This window comes from Schistocerca piceifrons, chromosome 6 (assembly GCF_021461385.2).
Source record: "Schistocerca piceifrons isolate TAMUIC-IGC-003096 chromosome 6, iqSchPice1.1, whole genome shotgun sequence".
Classification (NCBI taxonomy): domain Eukaryota; kingdom Metazoa; phylum Arthropoda; class Insecta; order Orthoptera; family Acrididae; genus Schistocerca; species Schistocerca piceifrons.
In genome coordinates this window covers 452,628,212-452,653,628 of record NC_060143.1, presented here as the reverse complement: position 1 = coordinate 452,653,628, position 25,417 = coordinate 452,628,212, and the positions used below count along the sequence as shown (strand labels likewise).

General features: G+C 39.0%; 1 protein-coding gene across 1 annotated transcript in view; it reads right to left on the bottom strand.

Annotated features, from left to right (window-relative positions):
* LOC124803373 (zinc finger protein PLAG1-like) overlaps positions 1 to 24,987 on the bottom strand; it is a 106,284-nt gene extending 81,297 nt beyond the window's left edge. Inside the window, exons 1-2 of the mRNA XM_047264559.1 lie at positions 24,605 to 24,987; positions 23,916 to 24,062 (exon numbers count right to left, since the gene is read on the bottom strand). Coding sequence (XP_047120515.1) covers positions 23,916 to 24,062; positions 24,605 to 24,626 — 169 coding nt within the window. The 5' untranslated portion in view covers positions 24,627 to 24,987. The remainder of the gene's footprint in view (positions 1 to 23,915; positions 24,063 to 24,604) is intronic.
* Between the last annotated feature and the right edge of the window lie 430 nt (positions 24,988 to 25,417).

The following is a 25,417-nucleotide window of genomic DNA, read 5'->3' as shown; positions in this document are numbered from 1 at the left end:
ATTTTACTGATTGACTATCTCCAACAAAGTAAAGCTATAATTGGAGAATACTACTTTCCACTTCTAACGAAACTGGACACAAACATTTGTGAAAACAGACCCAGCTGAAAGAAGAAATAAAATCTTCTTCCATCAAGACAATGCCCCTGCCCACAAAAGGGTCTTGGCAGTGCGGAAATTAAGGGATTTGCAAATGAAGTTTTGGAACATCCACCCTAATCCCCAGATTTGGCTTTCTTGGAGTTATGTCTATTCTCAAAACTGGATAAATTCTTTGCAGGTCAGCACTTTTCGTCCAATCAAGTAGCCATTGCAGCTGTAGATGGGTACTTCTCAGTACTTCCTGAGGAACACTAAAGAGAGGGTATAATGGCAATGGAACATTGCTGGATGAAATGTACAGATATTAGAGGACATTATGGTAAAACATAAAACTTTTTTGAAAGCATAATTTGTCATATTCACTATCAGGCTGAAAACTTTTCAGACCACCCTTGTACATAGTTCATCGATAGATTTTGATGAATGAGTCGGCGAGTGGCAAATTTGTACCCTATATGGCCATATTTTTTGACTGCATTGACTTAGTTGCTTAAATTATTTACATCGCCAAGGGACTGTTGACTTTAGTATTTGACATAAATTTGAAGTTGATACATCTACCTGCTCCCGAGGAACAGGGGTCTTAATTTTATGATTATGGGTCAATGGGAAATATTGTACAGGTTGTGAAGAATGAGTTTGTGGCATCAAAAAATATGGCATACATGGCTATAAACATATTGCATTGACTTAGAAGTTTAAATTTTTCACATCATCAAGGAACCGTAGACCTTAGTATGTGAGATAAATTTCGAGGGTCTTAACAGTCAGACAGATGGACAGACAACAATGCGATCCTATAAGGGTTCTGTTTTTACCGGATACGGTACGGAACCTTCAAAGCATAGGAGATGCAGCAATTGTTAATCTGTCACACAGTGAATGTACAGTATTTCTCCAAAGATATCAGAGGCTCTTATTGAACATCACTTAAAGGATACAAAGCTGAACTCTGCAATATTTATCAACATTTACAAGGATTTTCATGTCAACAACAGTGTTCTGAATTTGTATATAGTGAACAGCTAATTCTATTCATCTTTTTACAATGCACAGCATAACCGTATTTATATGTTAACAGTGTTTCAATAAAATATGCATGTTTACCTTCAGAGTTGGAATTCTGAGGTCACCTGCATAAATAATTATTCTAAGATAATTTTTTGAGGCTGTTTTAAATAATACACAACATTCTCAATCACAAGTAATACTTCAATTCCAACAGTGGTATGGGCAGGACAGATAGCACATTATTATGACACTGAACATAACAACAACAATTACAACAAAGCAACAAAAGATCAGTACATATATTTTAAATGCAATGGAAATGATGTCTGACAACATATTACAAACTGACAAAGTTAACTCGCATACACTTCTTGATATTACAATCACAACAATAAAAATGAAGTAGTGTATTAAATGGGAACATAAAGCAAACCTGTACACTTCTTTAAAACATGTGCATTTTTTTAACTTATAGTGGAAACATAAAAATAATAGTAACTATCTTCAATTACAGAGTTATCGAGAAAGGGTGGAGATAGCACTTACAAAAGGACAATTGGGTCCCTACCAACATTAGCTCATACATGTAGGACAAAAGACTGATAACTTGAGAGGGGGAGAGGAGGAGAGGGGGAGGGGGAGGATGGTAACTCTTGACAACATTTACCACATTCTGGACTTGTTTCACAGAATATTGGTCAAAGCACTCTGCGCAACAGTTAGTACCCATAATATAGCAATCTTTATGGATAGTTTTGTCAGAAACAAACAAGGATGGACTGCTCACCAATCCTCTTCGCAACAGGGTGGTGAGTCAGTGTCTATACATGCCTCAAATGTAATGCTTTATGAGTCACATAAAGATCAAAGTGCCAAATAACATATGACATGAGTGTTCTACTGGCATGTCATCAGCATGCTGAGTCTAATGAGAGGAGTTCACTGTGTTGACACACTTTTTTTTTGGTAGGCTAATGTTCCACGGCTATGGTTGTCAGAGCCTTTATTAATGTTCAAGTTCCTGGAACATCAGTATTTAGGCCCACGTTAAAGACAATCAGGAACAGTTGACTGAGGAAACTGGAGCAATGACTTCAGGCCATGGAACACACACAGCTGCTTCTACACTCACACCTTGTTACAGGCTACCTGGCAAAATAAATATTAATATGCATCTTAGAAATCCAAATGTTTCTACCACATCTGAGAACAGTGAAGTTGTCTTCACAATGCAGTTCATAACCATATCAGATGAAGTTTTAAAAATCATTAAAGGAAAGGATCCAAAATCTACTGCCTTAATCTTGACTGACAACATAATATTTTCAGCTGAGATAAAATGGAAGTACAAGGTAAATTAGATTTGTAGCATGAATAATTTATGAGACCACATCTAGAAACCCACATAACATTGACAAAAGTATAGTATGACCACACATTTTTAAATAGTTCTTTCAAGAATTGGCAACTGAAAGACAGAAATTGTGGACAACTTACGATATTTTTAAGTATCATACTTTTGAAATGTTCTCTAGTATTCCTCCTGGTGGTGATGTCCAAGGGATGGATGACATCACTGGGCCGAATACCATAGAACTTTTCAAAATCCTCATACACCGGTATATTGTACTTCTCCGATAATAAAAACTTACAAATTCTACAATGTAGGGTGTTACTACTTTGGGATGAAACATTTTCACAAGTTTCCCATCATTAGTCTATTTAAGACATATTTTGTAACTGTATAAAAGTATAGACTGGAGGCACGAACAGTTATTCAGCTGGTTATGAGTAGCCTGAGGAAAAGAAATTACATTCCTTTGTTCTTGTCTATGGTAGAAAAGAAGAACGATGATAGCCTGCAACAGCTAGGATCGCAAGTCTCAGTCCACCAAGGGACTTGGGAGGAGGAGGGGGGGGGGGGGGTAAAGAGGAAGTGTGAGGAATGGAACGATCTGCACTGGGAAGGATAATGTTTGCAAGATATTCCAATTGGTCATCACAACTGGGGAAATCTCGTTCTTCAAAGGTCGCCAAGGAGGAGTAATCTGCCATTTGGCTATGCATGCATGCGGGGTAAGAGTCAGCAAACGGATAGGACATGGGAAATGGTCACTCGGGTAGGTGTCAGGAAGAATGGACCACTTGAGACAATGGGCAAGTTGGGCAGTGCATAAGGGTAGATCCAAATGGGAATAGGTGTGCAATGAGTTGGAAATGAATGTTGGTGCTCCTGCAGGGTATATGCATGGGAGAAAAAAAACGGATTTCAAGATTAAAAATACACCCTTTTCCCCCAATTAAAATACACTTTTTCTGTGTTAAGTGACAGTATACTTTCCCTCAGGACTGTGAAACTTATCAATCCTATGAACAGTTAATGTTTTATACACCAGCGTAAAACTTGGCACTTTTGAAAATGAAACGCGGAAAAAAAAGCCGCTGCACATTTTCGTATTACGAAAGTATAAATTCGAATTCCACCAAACACAGCATGTTAGTTTCCAAAGCATTGAAATCAAGATCGTGATGTGCTGTTGTAGGCCAACCATAGCTCATGTCACGTGATCTCACCAACCAATGACAGCAGGTATTCAGAGCTTAGGCTATGTGATGTAGTCAGTCAATAGCAACATCACTGTTAAGTAACATGAACACAAATAGGAAAAGTTTATGGCTTAAACTGATATACATAGTGTACATTCAGTATACATATAATATTGCTTATTTTGTGTGTGTATTACACTTTAAGATACATCACACAAATGTGCCAGTAAAATTTTCAATAATGAATAAATGTCTGGTCTTCTGGGCTCGAAATATGTCTAAGTGGCTGGTCCTCAAACTGTTAAGTTTTAAATGAGAGTCAAATGCTCTGAGACTTAAGCAATTCATCCAACATTCTCACAAGTAACATAATTCATCCTGCATAACAGGAAATTTACTTTGAATTAACGCTTCTCAAACAACCATTTGTAATATTTTCCTGCCACCTGTCAGAGACAGGTTCGTTTCAGCAGCTGCCATAGTGTGTCAGAAAACAGGCATTCCTGTGCGTGTGCAGCTACGATGATTTAGGAAGCCCATATGTTTGTACCAACTTACATTGTGTCAAAAAAGAAACAGGACATTAGAGGCTACTCCAAGAGCACTGGAATTTGGTAAACTATACTAAAATGCATAATTCAGCTTAAAGTGCACATTCGTATGCCCATATTCACAGTGAAGTAGGCCCCAACCTGATATTAAGCTTTTCAGTGTGGTTTTCAGGACGTAAATTTTCTTGGAGTACCACAATTGTTTTATTTCATGTTTGGTTCTTTATTATGGCTTAATGCCATACGTGCCAGAAGATGGAAATGTGCATTTGAAATACAGTGAACAGTTGAAACTAGCCTACAGTTTGGCCTAAAATACTTTGTTTCAAACAAACTGACTGCCTTTGCAGAAAAGATTAATAAAATCTGATTTTCTTTAGCAAACCGACAAAAATAGCTTCACTGTTTTGCAAGGTGCTTAATACATGACAGCCAAAAACATGAAAATAAAATAAAATCAGAAAACAAACTAACAACAATTTTAGCCTTTCATAATTATGTGAATGTATTTTAATTCACTTCAAGCTCCCAGCCACAAAAATCAATTTTGTTTTCATTGCCGTGCGAGCTTTGAATGAAGAGGAAACAGCAAAATCAGTAACAACCACACTTCAAGTAGCCAGAAACGGGAGACAGTACTGCTCATACGTGACTCAGCTATGCATGCATGTGACCCCACTGGAAAGTGCTCAAATGAACCTAATGCAAACAATTGTGACTTCACGCTCATGGTAAGCAGTTTGTTGTTATGATGAATTGCACACTTTTCATCCTAAAGCCTTTGACACATTTTGCTGTTGACAGATGTTAGTGTGTCAGTTCTTACAAGCCAAAGTTACAAAAAGTTAACTGAAAACTAGAACACTGAAAAATTCTCAGAATTCTAAAAAATTCCTGGCTTTTTCCGGTTTTCTCCTGGATGAAAAAAATTATGGGTTTTTCCCAGACTTCCCAGTTGTCCTGGGGCATATACACCCTGTCCTGTATTATGGCAGAAGAGGTTATGTTGATTAAGAAGGTCAGCCAAGAGGGCACCTCTCCGACAGGTTCTGGGAGAGCCCAAAAGGGGATGATGCGCAGTAAAGTCACCTAATAGCAGAAATGGGTGAGGTAGCTGCCAAATAAACTGGAGGAAATCTGCCCTGGTGACATCGAATGATGGAGGGATATAAATGGCGCAAAGGAAAAATGTCAGGTGAGGAAGGAAAAGGCGAACTGCAACAGCTTGTAGATGGGTAATGGGGGGGGGGGGGGGGGGGCAGAGGGTGTGTGTGTGTGTGTGTGTGTGTGTGTGTGTGTGTGTGTGTGTGTGTGTGTGTGTGTGTGTGTTTTGCGGCTTACGGACGCTCAACACCGAGGCTATCAGCGCCCTGACACACATTATAATAAACGAATGTGGACAACATTTGTAAAATGGGAGCATACATGCAAAGAAAGCGGGAAAGTGAAATGAGAAAGGAGAGTCAAGGACGTCACAGGAAATTGTCACTGGATGGCCACTTACGTAAAATGTGGGCGAGCCAGTCACCCTGTGAAGAAATTAAAACCCTCTCCCTAAAATCTTGGTAAAAACATTGGACAAGTCACAGAACATTAAAATTCTAATCACAATCGTCTGATTATTACCTAAAAGATATGGCAGATCCGCCAGCAAGTCAGCTGCGGCCCACTGGTCAGAAAATAAAATGCAGTCCAATAAAACACGGTGCACAGTGACCTGGATGCCACAAGTGCCACACATTGGAGGGTCCTCTCACCAGAGCAGGAAGCCATGCGTCATAGGACTGTGGCCAATCCAAAGCCGAGTGAGGAGAACCTCATCCCATCTATGTGGCTGAAAGGAAGTAGACCAAACGCATTGTGGGCTTGATGAACCGGAGCTTATAGTCAGTCACTTCCAGCCACTCATCCTCCCATCGATGCAAGACTCTTGACCTCAACAGCGAGGTGAGAGCGTGCAGGGGGATGGCCCACTGAAATATTTGCAGATCGAGACACGCCTCCTTGACTGGGAGATCTGTCCTTTTGTAATCAGGGAGACGGGTTGACTATGAATGTCATCCCATGTGAACAGCACGACTCCCCCATAAGATGGAATGCCGACCTAAGGCGGAAGGTCAAAATGGACCGGAAAAAAATGCGAAAGCTCAAAGTGGTTGTGAGGACACAGTTTTGTTTCCTGAAGGCAGAGTGCAAGGGGATGCTGTGCTTCTAAAAGCAGCCATAAATCCTCTTTGTGGGATCGAAGACTGCAAACATTCCATTGGAGGAGAGTCACGATGATGAAAAAATGACGGGGTGTCACTTTGGTGTCAGCTGAGTACCAGCCTGTGAAGACTCACTGCTACAGGGCACAGAGGCAGGAGGATCCTGCTCCATGAGGTGCTCAGAAGCGCCAGCTTTCTTGTGCTGTCAGTCTGTGGAGTCCAACGCAGAAAATGATTGGTAGGCAGAAAATGATTGGTGGTGTGCACCGGCAACACAGAGGCCAGGCAGGCGAAGGTATCATCACATGGCGACACCGTCGAAGAGGACCTTTGAGTCAGCGAAGGAGAAGACTACTTCGAGCCTTTCCAGTTAGCAGAGGAAGACTCCAGTTTTGGATGGCTGGAGGGACGTAGGAAGTCTTCATAGGAGTACTCCTCCAGTCCTTCCTGGCCTGCTGGTTGTGTAGCTAGTGGCTTCGCCCCTTGAAGTGAGAGCTTGATTGCCTGTTGCACAGCTGGATGAGGGGACGGCGATGCTACCTTGACACTGGGTGATTTCACAACCTCAGAGCTAAATCTGAGGTCGCATGTCTGCGTGTCCATGTCCTTCAAGGATAGAGATGTAGCAAGAACAGAACTATAAGGGCCAGACAGTAGAACACAGGGTTTGCAACTAACAAATAACTTGCGAGTGACCTGGTAAGACACTTTTTCTTTTACTCGGATCTCCTGGACAGCTCGATCATCAAGATAATCAGGACAATCTCGAAAGGAGGTGGCATGGCCACCATTACAGTTGATACGGTAGGGAGGAGGCAGCAGACAATCGTCCTCGTGTGCATCCCTACCACATGTTACACATTTGGCTGTGTGTTGACAAGACATTCTAGTGTGGTTGAAACAATGACACTGGTAGCAGCACATTGTGTTTGTAATGTACACTTGGACTGTGACAATTTCATAGCCTGCTTTCATCTTGGACAGAAGCACCACTCTATCAAAGGTGAGAAAAGAGTGTGTGTGGGCACTAAGGAGGACTCTACCTTTTTCATCACCCGATGGACGGTAATGACACCCTGATCAGAGAGGTATGACTCGATTTCAGCCTGTCAGACCGTTTAGCAGCCTAGTGTAAATAACACCACAGGAAGAATTCAAAGTTCCATGTGCCTCTACGTGAACAGGGTAGCCAGGGAGAAGCAGGCAGCAAGCAGTTGTTGTGCTTTAGAATCGGAAGTAGTCTCCAAAAGCAAAGGGCCATTCCGTGAACAAGAGTAGGATTTCACAGAGCCAGCAATTCTGAATAATAAACGGATTTACCATTGCATGGACTGACCATTTTCAGTACGTGAAACCATGAGGAACTGTGTTGCAGCTGGAAGGGTCTTTGAATCGTTAGCCTCATTCTGTTTATGTTTCAGATGTTGATTGTGAAGATGGTTGGCATATTGCGAGGAAATCCACCATGATTGCCAGCATCTCCGATAGCGTGCTCCTTCCAACTGGAGGGCCCCTTCACAAGGGGGTGCACCCGCCTTAGGTGATTGTTCACATCTCAGGTCACACTTCCCGAACACCTGACAGAGGGACCAATCAGCAATTTGGGAAGGTAGGAGCTCTGGCAATCACCCCTCCCTGGGCCTGACCTGTACCAGGAGGCACATGCGAAACCTACCTGTTCAACCCAGGACTGGGAGTTATGCATTATCCAGTCACCTGTTACACATCAGGTGCATGGGCTGACCTTCAGGAGCTCACAGGGAGAAAGATGAAAAAGAGGAACCTCAAACGCCGAAGCGGAGGAAGGAGAGAAGTAGGGAAACAACAAACAGAAAAGGGAACGATAAACTCTTGTCAGCAATGGACAATGTGGAACATTCCCATTAACAACCCAGACATGTTGCCCAAGAGAGAGGAAAAAGAATAGCAAGAAGACAGACATGCAGGATGGAAGGTAAAATATGCTGCAAAGGCTGGGGACTCTTGGTAGCCAAATACGAATCAACCAAATAGTGGTGAGCCCTCTGGGGAGAATGAATAACCTGAGAGGAAGCAGTAAAGGTGCTGCAAGATGACATCACTGAACCTTCAGAGAGCTCTTGATCCCCTCCTGTAGTCCTTGTGAAGATGAAGAGCACATTCCATTTTCAAGCTGACTACCCCTGATACAACAATATCATGAATAAAGGTATCTATGCACTGCTGTGCATTAATCACATCCTAAACTGCTTGAAAGGAGCCTAATATTTTTGAACTATGGACATACAAACAGGCTACTGGCAGACTGAGGTTCACGAGGCTGGCTGGGAAAATATTGCTTTCATAGCTCCTGACAGCCTCTATGAGTTCAAAGTTATGTCATTTTGTCTGTTTAACATTCCAGTCTCCTTCAAGCATGTGATGGACAACCTACTTCGACACTTTAAATACACAGTATCTTTGCTATCTGGATGACACTGTCAGTTTTTCTAAGACACTTGAACACTGAAGCCATCTGACAACCGTTTTGAAGTCTGTTCAGACTGCAGGCCACTGCTTGAATCTGAGAAAGTGCATCTTCCCCATTAAAGAAATAAAAATATTGGAGCATCTAGTGAATGGTGGTGGAGTCCATCGTCATCCAGAGAAAATAAGAACAGTTACAGATTTTCTGACTCCTTGACACATTTTTAACGTTAGAAGTTTTCTTGGAATGTGTTGTGTTATTGGAGATTTGTAAATGACCTCCATATCAAGGCATGTCCCTTGCACAAACTATTGCAGTGGTAGACAAAATTTTCCTAGAAAAAGGTAAAAGAAAGATATTTCCTCCAGTCCTAGCACTGTATGACGAGAATGGCAAGACAGAACTATACACTGAAATTAGCAATTACGAGGTAGGTGCACTTCTAGAACAAATTCAGAAAGTGCTGAAAAGGTGATAGCTTATGCTTCCAGAGCTCTCTCCAAGTCTGAGATGAAGTATGTTACAGCCAAGAAAGAGGGCCTTGCAGTTATTTCGGCCCCCAACAAATCTCAGCCATATTTATTTGGTAAACCATTCACTGTTGTGACGGACCACCACACTCTATGCATACGGAGTAGTGAGATGGGAAGCAAGGATTCAGGAATATGACACCACAGTGGTACAAAAAAGTGGATACAAACAGCAGAACACAGCAGTGTGGATGAAAACTCTGTCACCGCTGCATTAAATGACACTGTTACTGAACAGAGGGAAGGTCCGGCACTGCTGAAAATTGTAGAAGCTTTGAAGGATGAGAAACTAATCAAAGGAGAATCCCAGTTAACAAACTTAACACTGTATACAGGAAACTAGATACACTGGGGTGCAAATGGTTGCTCATCAGCCCAGCTCATCATGGCCAACCATCACAAAATATTTCCACAATACTTCACCACAAGGTCAACTAGGATTTTTGAAGACTCTAGATAGAATGAGATGCAGGTATCACTGGGCTGGTCTCTAATGATCCATTAGACACTTTGTGAGTCACTGTAAGGATTGGCAGCAACAGATGAATATGAAGCAATTACCTCCAGGGCATCTAGTAACAATTCCCCTGCAGCAGCAGCATTCCACCAAACTGGAACTGACCACATGAAGTAGAAAAATGGGAATCAGCGGAAAATAGTCTGCACCAACTACCTCAAGCACTATGCTGTCACCAAAGCTGTTCTGACTTCTGAAACTCCAAAAATAGCAAGTTTCTTCTAGAAGACACTATTTTGAAGCACCAAGCACACTGTGTGATGATCTCTGATTGTGAAAAAGTTTTCCAGTCAAGACTAGTATCAGAGGTCATTTTATGATGCAACTTCAGCCACAGCATGACAACTGCTTACCATCCACAGACAAATTACCTCACAAAACACTTTTAATTAGAAGTTCATAGATATGCTCTTGATGTACTTTGATATTGAAATAGAGACTGGAATAAAATATGACCTATTGTGATATTCACATATAACACAATGAAGCAAGACACTATCCACCTTCACACTGTTCTTTCTGCTCCATGGTTACCAGGTAGAAACTAAAATGGATACCCATGTCCTCTGTATGTAGCACTACTACAGAGCTGAGTGCAGATCGAGGATGGAGGTTTCTCATTCAAGGAAGCTGACGACTCACTTGAGACTGAAGCATTGATGGGAAGGCTACCTTTGATGGTCATTGTAGAGAAGAGTATGTGACAACATGACCAGAATGCGAGGATCTGCCACTGCTGGCATATAAAGGACCATTGACGAGATCTAGATCCAGGGTACTGTAGTCAGCTCCAATGAGAACTTCTGAAAATGCGGGTTGCTGTTACTCTTGGAGATGGAGTAATGTTGTGAGCTGTGCTGCATGCAGTGTGGCAAAGTGGTCAGCATCATTGACTGGCATGCTGAATGTCTTCAGTTCAAACCCAACCACCAGTAATTATTTGTTCTTAGTATTTATCATTTCTGGATGGTTTCCATAATAGATTATATCTGCAGTGCCTGTATATTCAAAGTCTGTAAAAATAGCAACACTCTCCATTCAGTTCTGTTCTGTTATTTTCTGTTCTGGCTGTATGTTCAGAATAAATGTGCTCTCAGTGCTAAGTGTTGCATTTCATTGACAACTCTGCTTTTATATTTGGATTTGACTGTGGTTATATTGTGGTAATACTTTCAGTGGGATACAGATTCACAAAATGAATGGGTGATAAGGAAGCAAACGACATGCAATTACTTGTAACTAGCCACTGGAGGCTATGGGCCGCTCACAGCAAACTACTCAAAAAGTACCTCTGAGTATATGCTTGATTTTTGTCAGTGGAGCTTATGTTAGCTCTGCAGAAATAAAACTAAACGTGCATAGAATGTTCTAAGCAAAAAGTTGCAACTGCTTCTGATTAGGAAATACTGACAGTAAAGAAATCCCCTGACACATGGTCTTATCAAGATTTGATATGTCAAACTTAAAAGCACTACATTTTTTTAAAGCAATTAGTAAAGTAACCAGTTTCAGTTGTTGAAGAACTGTCTTCAAATCACAGCTCCTCTTAAAACAATGACCACAAACGAAAAGCTAGAAAAGAATGTTGTGATTTTGTAAATGCTATTTTCATAGATGCAGACAGTACTGTGGAAGGCAACTGCACCTGACATGATGTTCCAAGGACCAGGAAGGTCAAAGAAGAATTAACTTGTGTAATACTGAAAACAATGAAACAATTATCTGATGTGCAGGGCAGCACAAGATCCTCTACTGACAGTTGGTGTTCAATGCTCACCGCCACCACCACCACCACCACCAGCAGTGGACATCACATTCCAGGCAAATCAATGACCCACTTGGCAGAAACTCACAATACTTAACAATTTTTTTGGTACCACATCTCACGGTAAGACAATATACGGCACCACTTACTCCATTCTTGCATTTTTCAAATTCTGTGCTACACCATTCATACCCTGAAAAACAAATCTCTTGAACTTGGAAGTTGCAGTAAATGACACCACCACTGACTGCAAGTGTGTTATGGAACATAGCAGCAGGAATTTTGACCAAAGTAATGTTAACATTAATCTATATGTTTTGATACGTCATTTTTGGAGAACAATGTGATAAATGGATGTATAGCAATTTTTCTTAAATACAGCTTAGAAGGTAACTGAAAGAGTAAAAGTGTTGAGTTGTGAAAATATTTTTGAAGCAGCAGCTCTTTAACTGCATGAAGATATTTAGAACAATATATATATATATGATATGAGAGTATGGAAACATTCATCCACACATGAGAAGCTTTGTTGAACAATGTATTTATCTGTAAAAACAAAGATGAGGTGACTTACCGAACAAAAGCGCTGGCAGGTCGATAGACACACAAACAAACACAAACATACACACAAAATTCAAGCTTTCGCAACAAACTGTTGCCTCATCAGGAAAGAGGGAAGGAGAGGGGAAGACGAAAGGAAGTGGGTTTTAAGGGAGAGGGTAAGGAGTCATTCCAATCCCAATGTATGTGTGGATGGATATGTGCGTGTGTGCGAGTGTATACCTGTCCCTTTTTTCCCCCTAAGGTAAGTCTTTCCGCTCCCGGGATTGGAATGACTCCTTACCCTCTCCCTTAAAACCCACTTCCTTTCGTCTTCCCCTCTCCTTCCCTCTTTCCTGATGAGGCAACAGTTTGTTGCGAAAGCTTGAATTTTGTGTGTATGTTTGTGTTTGTTTGTGTGTCTATCGACCTGCCAGCGCTTTTGTTCGGTAAGTCACCTCATCTTTGTTTTTGTTTTTATATATAATTTTTCCCACGTGGAATGTTTCCTTCCATTATAATGTATTTATCTGGAGACACACACACACACACACACACACACACACACACACACACACACACACACACACACACACACACACAGTAATTGTCTGTGGGACTTCACAGTATGAATGAAATTGCAGCAAAAGAGCAGTTGCCGATTCCTTGCTTACATTTAACATATTTTCTATCGCAAATGGCCCCTGATGCATAACAAATAGAGCAAAAAGTCTGACATACAACTTTTTTTTTCAAATCTAGACAACACAGAAATAAAAATAATTAATACAGATTTAATGACAATATTATGAAAATACAAATATTATGAAAATTTTCATAATATTGGCATTATTCCATACTAGATTTTCCACTGTTTACTTGAAGATTTAAGCTATCTGACCACAATATGGAAAATTATGCAAGTTTTCTGGTCAGGTGTGCTGGCACAAATGAGTACCACCAATGCTTACAAGTTTGGCTTTTCAAACAAACTGGTAAGAATCTAATAATGTGGAATCACTAAATCCAATACCTGTAATACAGGGCACCTCAAGAGAATGTTTATATGTAAAAAGATCTCTGTGCATGAGCAACAAATCGGAGGAGAGTGAGGGGTATGATCATGGTTTGCTTGGTCTTTAGAAATTCGGCTGATATGGAGTGCTTCTTGAGACTGGACCTGCATTCTGTGTGCAAGAATTTTACAAAAACGGTGATTCGGTGACTGTAGCATGGATGAAATTTTGCAGTGATCGCGGACTGAATAATGTATACGAGGCTCAAATTTTCCCCTTATTAGGAAATGGATCAAAAAATTTGAGGAAACTGGTTCTCAACACTGGCCGAGGTAATCAACAATGGGTGAATCTGTGGAGCGTGTAAACCGATCTGTTTGTGATGATCCTAATCTCTGCATTCATAAGCACGCAAGCTTTTTAAATGTGCATAAATTATCACTGCAGTGAATTCTGCAAAAATACCTTAAACTGCACTCTTACAAAATCCAACTGTTACTAAAATTAAAGCCTCAGGGTGCCAGACACAGTGTGCCCTTCATTTAACATCATCTTTTCTGACAGCTCATTTTCACCTGAATAATCTTGTCAATAAGCAAAATTGCCACTACTGAAGTGGCTTGAATCCTCAACTGAAGCATGAGAAACCCCTTAATTCATCAAAAGTTACTGTATGGGCTGGGGTGTTGGTTCGACGAATAATTGGTCCACACTTTTTTGAGGACGAGAGCAGCCGTGCAGTTACAGTGAATTCAGAATGGTATGTGACAATGTTAAATGACTTTTTGGTGCCTGATGTGTGAAACTATCCTGGTTAGAACCAAAGAACATCGTTTTAGCAAGACATAGCCACGGCACACATGTCCAGTGCGTCTATACTGTGAGTTTGTAAGGTTTTCCCTGGTAAATTGATCTCCAGGAGGGGTGATATAAAATGGCCCCAACACAGTCCAGATTTGTGCCCCATGGATTGTTTCTTATGGGTATATGTCAAATCTAGAGTGCATGTCAATAATCAAACTTCTCAGGAGCAATTCAAAGCAAACATTCATAGCGATGTGGCAACCATCCCAGAATCTTCAAGCCAAGGTGTCAAGCAAAATTTTGTTCATCATTTAAATGAGTGCCATAGGCATTCTGACCAGGGGTGTGGGTGGAAACATATTCCTCAGGGCTAACAACCCTGAGTAGTATCTTTAGGAGATTTGTCCCCCTGACTCAAGAAGCAGCCAACAAGGGAGACACACTTTGTTAGAGATTTTACCCCAGGGAGCACCCAGTCTCCCATTTCCAAGGAAATGAAAAATAGCCATTAAGATTCTGGGGGCCTATGACATCATCCAAAGAATGATGTTGGAGGATTCTGAAACCTTCCTTAAACAACAAACCCAAAAATCAAACTCACCCAGCCACTTTTAATGTCAATTCACTCCTAAAAACAGGAAAACTTAAAACTTTAATAAATTTGGTAAGGGGAAAAATATAATATAATAGCTCTGCAACAAACAAGATTTACTGATGAATATCATTTCAAATCAGAAGGATTCAGGACATTTAAGGGGACATCAGCAAAAAGACTTATGATGAATGACCCCAATTTGGAACAGGTTTCACGGTAAACAAAAGCAAATTAAACTCAATAACAGAATTTAAATAAATTAATGAAAGACTTTCCACACTAACAATTGAACTGCCAAACAAAGCTTATACTATTTTAACATTAGGAAAAGGAAAGTTGCTACTCACCATATAGCGGAGATGCTGAGTCACAGGTAAGCACAACAAAAACTGTCACAAATAAAGCTTTCAGCCAGTAAGGTCTTCATAAAAAATAGACCACACACACACACACACACACACACACACACACACACACACACACACACACACACAACTGAAGCCTGAACTTTAGTTGTGGCTATCTGCGACTCAGCATCTCCGCTATATGGTGAGTAGTAACTTTCCTTTTCATAATATAATCCTGGATTTTCCATTGTTTGACTTCTACTATTTTAAATACACATGCACCAACAACTAAGAGAAACAGAACACAGACAAAGCAAACAAAAATTTTGGCAAAATATGTCAAACACCCTACATCACATCCCACTGAAAAACACAGTGTTTCTACTTGGAGACTTTAATGCACAAATTGGCAAAGAATGTCAGTACAGATCAACAGTAGTAGAAAAATTCCCTGCACATAAAAGAACCAGTGTAAATGGGGAAAGACTATGCATGCAGGATAACATAGTACTAAAATTCATCAAAAAACTTCCTAGAGAACAAACTACATGGGTAGTTCCAAATACGATTTGTGGTGAAAAACAACCTAATCACAATGCTATCAGTATCCAATGCAAAAGTTGCCAAAAGTGATGGTTTAGTTTCAGATCCACCATCCATCATCATATTCAAGACCAGACCAGTACTTCAAAAGAAAATTAACACAAAATGTTTGACATACAGAAGTTATCTAAAAAAAAATGAGTACAAAATGCAGCTAGAAAAATATCTAAATGTTGGGAACAAATTCAAAAAGACATTATTGAGACTGCAAATGAAGCCATGCCTTTTAAAAAGAAATGGAAACATGCTTGGTGGAATAAAGATTGTGATGAGTTAATTATAAAAAGACAACAAGCTTGGAACATCTGGAATGCAAATAAAAATGATAAGAACACAAAAAAAATTATAGAAGCAAGGAAACTTGCATCAAAAGGTCTCAAAAAGGTCAGAGTGCAATGTATAAAAGATCAATTAGTGTCAACTGAGTCACACTTAAACCAGAACAACACAAGGAAGTTTTAGAAAACATTCAAAAAAGACACACACACCACAAAGTTTACAATTTATAAATAAAAAAAAATAACATTGCATATAACAACACTGAGAAATGCAGAATACTTACTGACAACTTCAAAGAACCACACAACTGTGATCTACTAAGAGAAGAATTTAATTTTGATAATGTAATCCAAACACAACCAGACACAAAGCCACCAACATCAGAGGAAATCAGAGAAATCATGAAATAACTTAAAAATAACAAAACATCAGAAGACATTATAGTTCCTGAATTTCGGAAACAAACTAGTGATAACATTATTCTATGTATAATACAAACCATTAATGAAATTTGCACAACAAACAGCTTAACAGCTTACCATCAGAATGGACATTAATATTAATCCATCCACTACATAAAAAATGAAAAGAGATGAAAAAGCTTGCACAGGATAGAGTAGCATGGAGAGCTGCATCAAACCAGTCTCAGGACTGAAGACCACAACAACATAAGAAAAGAAAGCCAACTGATCCCACAATTACAGAGGGATCTCCCTCTTGCCAGTAACATATCAGATCCTGACCATAGCACTTTTAAAGAGAGCTGAAGGAATACTCAACCCATAGCTAGTAGAATATCATGCAGGATTTAGGTAGGGGAGGTCTTGCACAGAGCAAATACTAAATCTAACAAACTTAATAGAAAATGAGGAAAACCAGAAACTTGAAATAAGAGACACTTTCATAGATTTTAAAAAACCATATGACTCAACTGATAGAAATGCACTAGTCAGCATTACACAGGAATTTGGACTCAACAATAAAACAACAGAGATAATTAAAGAAACTTTAACAAACACAACATCAAAAGTAAAATTTATGGGGGAACTGTCAAACACTTTTGAAATAAAATCAGGAATAAGACAGGGAGATGGTTTATCACATCTACTTTTTAAATGCACATTAGAGAGTGGAGAAAATATGTCAATACTAAGGGTGTTCACCGAGGAAGAAACCAAAATAAAATCACCACAGATTGTCCAGCTTTTGCAGATGACATGGCTTTAATTACTGACTCACTGGATAGTGCCAAAGAACATACTGCATAACTACAGAAACAAGCAGACAAAATAGGACTTAATGTATCATTCAAAAAACACATTTCATGAGAAACAGCAATCTTAAAATTCATAAAACACACTATCTAAAACCAACTATTTTAAATCCCAAGAGAATGGAAAACAAGCAACACAAAACAAAAGATAGCCAGAGAAAATTAATACATAAAATGTATAAAACATTCCAAATGACAAAAAATATGTATAAAAAAAAATAAAAAAAAACTTTGTCCTTGAACACAAATGTAAGAAAGTGATAAGGCCTGGAACACTATATGCAGCAGAAATACCAAAACTAACAAGATTTGGGAATCTCGAAAAACTGGAAAAAGTTGAAAAGAACAATTCTAAGGCAAATACTGGGATCTAGAAGTAACAGTACTGTAGAATACAAATTAAGCTCAAACAGAAATATCTATTTGAAAATGGAAAAGATAACTGATGAAATGAGGAAAAGAAAACTATAGTCCTATGGACACACATACCGAACAGATAACAACACACTAACCACGAGAATACACCTACAAATCCAAACCCAAATGGCTCACTGAAATTGACAAAGTGATGAAAAACAGAGGAAATAGAATGGACACAATAGATAACAGAATACTTTTTAGAAAAGCAACACAAAAAGTAGGATTTCAGGAAAGAAAGAGGTCTGCAAAAGGAAGAAAGTGGACCCAGGAAAAAAAGAGCGACACTCTGAAAGGATGCAGGTAGTGTGGGAGCAATGAAAATTAAACTCAGAGAACAAAACCAAAGTTCATTGACCATGCCCTCCAAAAGGATTATTCAAATAAATAACTACATACATAAATATTAATCTGGAGAAAAACTATCTACATGATTTTCAGCAATCAGAAACAGGAATACATGCATGTAAGAAAACATAGATGTATTTGTGGATGAAAAAGGCCTGGAAGTATTACCTCCAATTATGTTTTCAGGTACAACAACAGACCGCGAGTTAAACTGACAATAGCAGATAAACACTGTTTACAATACGTTAAAACAGTAATGTCTGTAATGAAAAGGCTGGCTTAGGGTGCACTGTCATGAACATCTTAAGCCATATACGCAACATGGAATCACACAACAGAGGGAACTTCGTCAGAGAAATGAAAAGAGTATTTACATTATAGGACCGAGCGAGGTGGCGCAGTGGTTAGCACATTGGACTTGCATTCGGAAGGATGACGGTTCAATCCCGCGTCCGGCCATCCTGATTTAGGTTTTCCGTGATTTCCCTAAATCGCTCCAGGCAAATGCCGGGATGGTTCCTTTCAAAGGGCATGGCCAACTTCCTTCCCCATCCTTCCCTAATCCGATGAGACCGATGACCTCGCTGTCTGGTCTCCTCCCCCCCAAAACAACCAACCAACCATTATAGGAAAAAATTACAGAAAAAATGACTTTGGAAGAGAAGCTGAAAGAATCTTTTAGTAATCGTTTTAAGGATATTAAAATCTCATCATTTCCCTCACTGTATTCAAGACCATTGTGGTTGCCATTACGAAATCCCACTATTCATCCCGTAAGAAACGGAACTTCAAACAACTGTGGAGTCTTTCACACTGACTACAGACCTTTGAAAAAATGAGCTCAATATTCCACCTTTGAAAAAATGAGCTCAATATTCCAGTAACATATTAAAACAAGCATTACCAACTGAATTCCAATGCCTCAAAACTCAAAACTGATCTTTCCCTGCAACCCTAAAAATTTTTATGATATAGGAAGAACCTCATAGTGTGGCAGAGTGTGTAACCAGAGAATGAGCCAAATTTGCTTGTTTACCCTGTGAATAACAAATCTCACATACCACATTACAAGAAAATGAACTATCATTAGACCTAGCTGTATCACTTATATACAATCGAAGACAATGTCACAAAACTGTATTTTTTCAACCTCTGTATTGTAAATTATTATGAACTGTGTTGTGTAGTGTATTGTAAAGTATTATATAAGTCAGTTCAAATGGTTCAAATGGCTCTGAGCACTATGGGACTTAACATCTGTGGTCATCAGTCCCCTAGAACTTAGAACTACTTAAACCTAACTAACCTAAGGACATCACACACATCCATACCCGAGGCAGGATTCGAACCTGCGACTGTAGCAGTCGCGCGGTTCCGGACTGAGCGCCTAGAACCGCTAGACCGTATAAGTCAGTGTTATAAGTTGAAATGTATGTAGTGTGTAAGCTATTTTATGTACACATTGTCTAGATCATAAGCATGGTGCATAATAGGTGTAAAAGCATATGACTATAGACAAAGATGCTGGATGAAACGATTTTAGCTATCAAGAGAGTATTGCGTGAAGTCTTCAATGGCTAACGTAGCAGAATATTGTCTTTCACAAAACACAAAGAAATTCTGGTCATATGTAAATGCTCTTAGCGAATGAGACAGGAACTGAAATTTGGCGAAAGCTGAACTCCATTTTCAAATGTTCCTTTACAAAGGAAAATCTAGAAAAATTGCCAATTTAATCCTTGTGCCAATTAAAATACAAGTGAAATGTGTGTTAATGTCAGTTGCTGTCAGTAACAGCTGAAATTGTGACAAATGAACAAAGCTCCTGGGCCCGATGGAGTCTCTAACAGATTTTATACTGAATTTGCGGCTGAACTGGCTCCTCTTCTAACTATAATCCAATGTAGATCATCGAACACGAAACTGTGCCCAGTACGTGGAAGAATGCACAGGTCACATGCTTTTACAAGGTTAGTAGAAGCAACCAACCAAACTACTGCCCACTATGCTTGACTCTGAATTGTTATAGAATCTTACAACATATTCTGAGCTCAAACATAATGCGTATTCACAATGAGCCACGAAGTTTCACAATGCACTATCTTGAACAGAATGATCTCTTCTGTGCTAACTACACTATGTTATCAAAAGGATCCGGACATCTGGCTGAAAATGATGCACAAGTTCATGGTGCCCTCCATCAGTAATGATGGAATTCACTATGGTGTTGGCTCACCCTTAGCCTTGATGACAGTTTCCACTCTCACAGGCAAACGTTCAATCTAATGCTGGAAGGTTTCTTGCCGAATGGCAGCCCATTCTTTAGGGAGCGCTGCAGTGAGGAGAGGTATTGATGTTGGTTGATGAGGCCTGGCATGAAGTTGGCATTCCAAAACATCCAAAAGGTGTTCTGTAGGATTCAGGTCAGGACTCTGTGCAGGCCAGTCCATTACAGGGATGTTATAGTTGTGTAAGCACTCCGCTACAGGCCGTACATTATGAACAGGTGCTCGATCGTCTTGAAAGATGCAATCACCATCCCCGAATTGCTCTTCCAACTGTGGGGAGCAAGAATGTGCTTAAAACATCAATGTAGGCCTGTGCTGTGATAATACCATGCAAAACAACGAGGGGTGCAAGCCCCCTCCATGAAAAACATTACCACACCATAACACCACGACCTCCGAATTTTACTGTTGGCACTACATAAGCTGGCAGATGATGTTCACCAGGCATTCACCATACCCAAACACTGCCATCGGATCACCACATTGTGTGCCATGATTCGTCACTCCACACAACATTTTTCCACTGTTCAATCATTCAATGTTTACGTTCCTTACACCAAGCAAGGCGTCATTTGGCATTTACCAGTGTGATGTGTGGCTTATGAACAGCTGCTCGGCCATGAAATCCAAGTTTTCTCACCTCCCACCTAACTCTCATAGTATTTGCAGTGGATCCTGATGCAGTTTGGAATTCCTGTGTGACGGTCTGGATAGATGTCTGCCTATTACACATTACGGTCCTCTTCAACAGTCAGCGGTCTCTATCAATCAACAGACGAGGTCGCGCTGTACACTTTTGTGCTGTATGTGTCCCTTCACATTTCCACACCAGTACCACATTTCACTATCACATCAGGAACAGTGGACCTAGGGATGTTTAGGAATGTGGAAATCTCACGTACAGACGTATGACGCAAATGACACCCAATCACCTGACTACACTAAAAATCTTTAAGTTCTGCAAAGTGCCCTATTCTGCTCTCCCTCACAAAGTCTAATGACTACTGAGATCACGATATGGAGTACCTGGCAGTAGGTGGCAGCATAATGAAGCCAATATGAAAAACTTACGTTTCTGGGGTGTCCGGATACTTTTGATCATGTAGTGTAGCATGGATTCCTAGAACATTGAGCAAGCAAAGTGTAACCGGCATTTTTCTCACATGACATAATGAAGGCTATGGATCAAGATAGTCAGGTATATGGAGTATTTATTGATTTCTGAAAAGCATTTGAATTAGTACCACATCTACACTTCTTGTCAGACGTACTATCATATGGTGTATCAAGCAAAGTTTTTGAGTGGATCGAGTATTTTTTTGGGTAGGGAGGACCATTATTTTGGATGGAGAGTCATCATATGACAGGGTAGAAGGGAAATGTGTCGGGACCCTTGCTGTTTATGTTGTATATTAATGAGCCTGCAGATAATATTAATAGTAACCTCAGACATTTTGCAGATGATGCAGCTATCTATAATGAAGTACTGCCTGAAAGGAGCTGCATAAATATTCTATAAAACATCAATAACATTTCAAAGTGGTGCAAAGATTGGCAACTTGCTTCAAATATTCAGAAATAGAAAACTGTGCACCCCAAAAAACGAAAAAGCATGGTATCCTATGACTATAATATCAATGAATCATAGCTGGAATTGGCCACCTCATACAAATACTAGGGTGTAACACTTTGTAGGAATATGAAATGGAATGGTCACGTAGGCTCAAGTCATAGGTAAAGTAGTGGTAAACTTTGGTTTATTGGTGAAATGCAGTCACTCTACAAAGCAAATTGCTTACAAACCACTCATGCAACCCATTCTACAAAAAGGCATTTAAAGAAATTATTCTTCCTGTGTCCCATGTGTGAATGGGACGGGAAGAAACGCTAATAACTGGTATAATGGGATGTACTCCCTGCCATGCACTTCCCAGTAGTTTGCAGGGTATAGACGAATATGTAGAAGTAGACTGATGTGCCCTAAGTACATATCTGTACAAAACATTATTTACAGGACCAATAAAAATCACAATCACTTGTACAACTTGTACTGCACGCTACAGATGGACCAATAAATGTAATACAATCAATACTTAAATCTGAAAATGCTACAGCAATAATACAGCACTTTCATTCCACAAATGAAAAGACCCTACCTATGAAGCCAACATATATAATTGACACATCTAACTGATAAACTAAAACTGGACATGATGTAGCTACAAATTAACATCATCTGAATTAGATTTGGAAGTACTGTCGTATTACCCAAATAAATTTTACAGAAGTTAAGTGTCACTTCATAATTGTATATGGACACATTTGCAAGATGATAAAGTGGTTCATTATACCATTATCAAACTGCAAAAAACTTAAGGGTGCTTAAGTTTTTGTAACATATCCATGTTCCTCCAAGTAATGATGGAATGTTTCATAATTATTATTTGGCTTTAATTATGAAAGCCAGAAGCATAATCTATTTACGAACAGAGTACATGAAATACAAAATGATGAATAAATTCAAATTTGGGTTTGAAATTGTGAACATTAAACAATGTTTTTTTGGTAAGCCAGTAGTAAACAAACTGAGAAACCAGCAATGAAGGTTTGGTTGTTACCGTGGTGCTATTGATTGTATTGTTAAGTAGATGAAAGAGAAGGTATGGGAATGATTGAATAGAATGACAGAGTAACAAAGACAGTGACAAAAAGGAGGCCTTTTAAGGTAATGTGAGAGTTTTTGTAGCAATGAAGAAAACAGGAAGCTTTGAAATATTAAGACACTTAATTGCAACAGGGTATGTGAATCAGTTCGTGTGTGTGTGTGTGTGATTGAGGTTTATGGGCACTAAACAGCGGGGTCATCGGCGCCCAAAATCAGTTCGTGCCCTATTTCAAGTAACAACCATCTACTATATTTAGCGCACACAATTCATCAACCACAAAGTGTGAATTCCTTTAAACATTTAACTGTCTAACCTTAAGGCTGCCAAATTAGATAAAATGATTATATTGCAAGTTCAGTAGTTATTTTCAATACAGGACACACAAATCTTATGCCAGGAAGTTTGTTTTCACACATGCTCATACCTTTCTTCCTACTGAAATGTGTGGAATTGTATGTTTACTGTGTGCAATTAATACAACTGAGGAATCTACCTGAAGTGCAGTACAACATCTGCATTTTTGAAGTTTTTCAGAAATGATAGCATTTTTATTGATAGGGGTGGAGATGCAATGAAAGAAAAGGTAAAATCCAGTTTGGCATTCAGTTGTACTGGTGCAATCATATAATCTTCCACATGTGATGGCATTTATTAAGTAATCTTATCTGACAGGTTACAGATCAATGAAACATAATTTTCCACCACAAGCAATATTTAGCATGAAAGGTGATATAGTAAACCACACATTACTTTGTCATTGAACAAAGACTACAATGGTGTTCTTCAAATTGTCACAGATTACGACAAAAATGAGGATTTTTGTGGGCACACTGTAAATCAATATTTCTGGAGTAGCTAAATGTCTAAGCAGAAATGTGCTAAGGCAGCATCTGATAAAGAGATCTCATCTGTAAACTCACTCTTTCTGCCAAAATAATGATATTGTGACATCAGTTAAGATGGGCTTCACAAAATGCATTTAAATAATAAAAAAATAATAAAGAAAGAAAAAATTATGAATATGGACAGTTTGAAAATTAGAACATATGAATTTTTTGTTTACCGTGCTTTGTATCACGATTCCTCCTAAGCTCTAATGCTGATGGCAATGACTGTCTTGCTCTGCTAATAATGGATGAGTCAGGAATAATAATAAGTGGTCCGTGTTGATTACATTCACCAGTATTACTATGCTCACAATCTTCACACCCTGAAATTATAAAGGTTTAGCAATAATTCTTATCATCTGGTAATGGAACGCTTATTTTCTCTGGAATAAAGCTCTCAAGAGGAAAATTATAAAAAATTTATATACTACAACAACCAGTTTTCAGCACCGATATAAGAAATATGCTTAAATCAACACTAAGTTACTGTGGTGCATTATTATTTCATTCACTGCAGTAAAAACAATATATTTTTGTGGAATAATTAAGCAATTCTGTTATAAATTGTGGATGATACTGGAACAAAGGCTCCTATTATTTTCCGCTTAAAATGGTTTAATTAAATTTTTACCTACTTAGGAAGGGGTTCTTTTGATTAGTTGCAATGTTTAAAAAGGCAAAGTTAATAAACTGAGGTGAATTGGCCAGCAAATTAAAAACGAAGTCAAGGCCAAAGAACAATTCATGTCAACTGCAAATATCCAGTTAAAATTAATGACCAAGTTCTTTAACACGTAAGTCTTAAACACTTAATAAGTACTTTTATTTTAGAAACCTTCTTATACTCAACAGCCTTATCACTCACATAAGTTGGAGTCATCAAACATGTCATAAGGAACTTGGTAGGCAGCATCTGCAAATGTAGGTCATCATTTGATATCTAGAACAAAATACAGCAACACAGCTGCTAGATATTTAAAATACCAAATACAACTCTAACCTTGAAATGTAATCAAGGTTACTGTCTCTTCCTATATCTTTTATCAAACTGTCACAACGAAAATCGGGGGATATTCGCGAAAATAACACTCCTCTCTCTGATTTTATTCAATGCCATTGAAATGTCAAAATAAAAAGTTCGCACAACAACAAAAATTGTCAGAACTGTAGTTTTTAGAGGCAACGTCGTCATTTAGTCTTAATTGTTATAACGCCAAGCACTCGCACTACATTCTTCAAGCACTTTAAATTTTGATGCTTTCCCTTTAAATTTGTTTTTGTTGCGTCGTAATCTCTGCACGTGAGCTCAGACAAATTTTGCTTAACTTGAAATGTCATAACTTACACGGACATGTTTTCAAATTATTGTAAGTTTATTTAAAATTAGTTCTAAAAATAATTTAAAATTACAGGTACGGCAGACGTAGTTTTAATTTTTCGCATTTCCTAAAATTCGTTCCGAAATACGCAATATCGTTCCACAGACAATGCATGTGGTAGACATATTTTGAATGGTGAATCATGGGTAAAATTGAGCGCGAACCGATGGCCAAGGACTGTTTCGTGTGACGGCACCCATTTCGCCAACAGGTGGCAGTAGTTCCAAAAATGGCAATCAGCTGAGTTGTTGCAATTTATTGAGTCTCCGAATTTCGGTCCGAGTAACGCTTCGAATTCT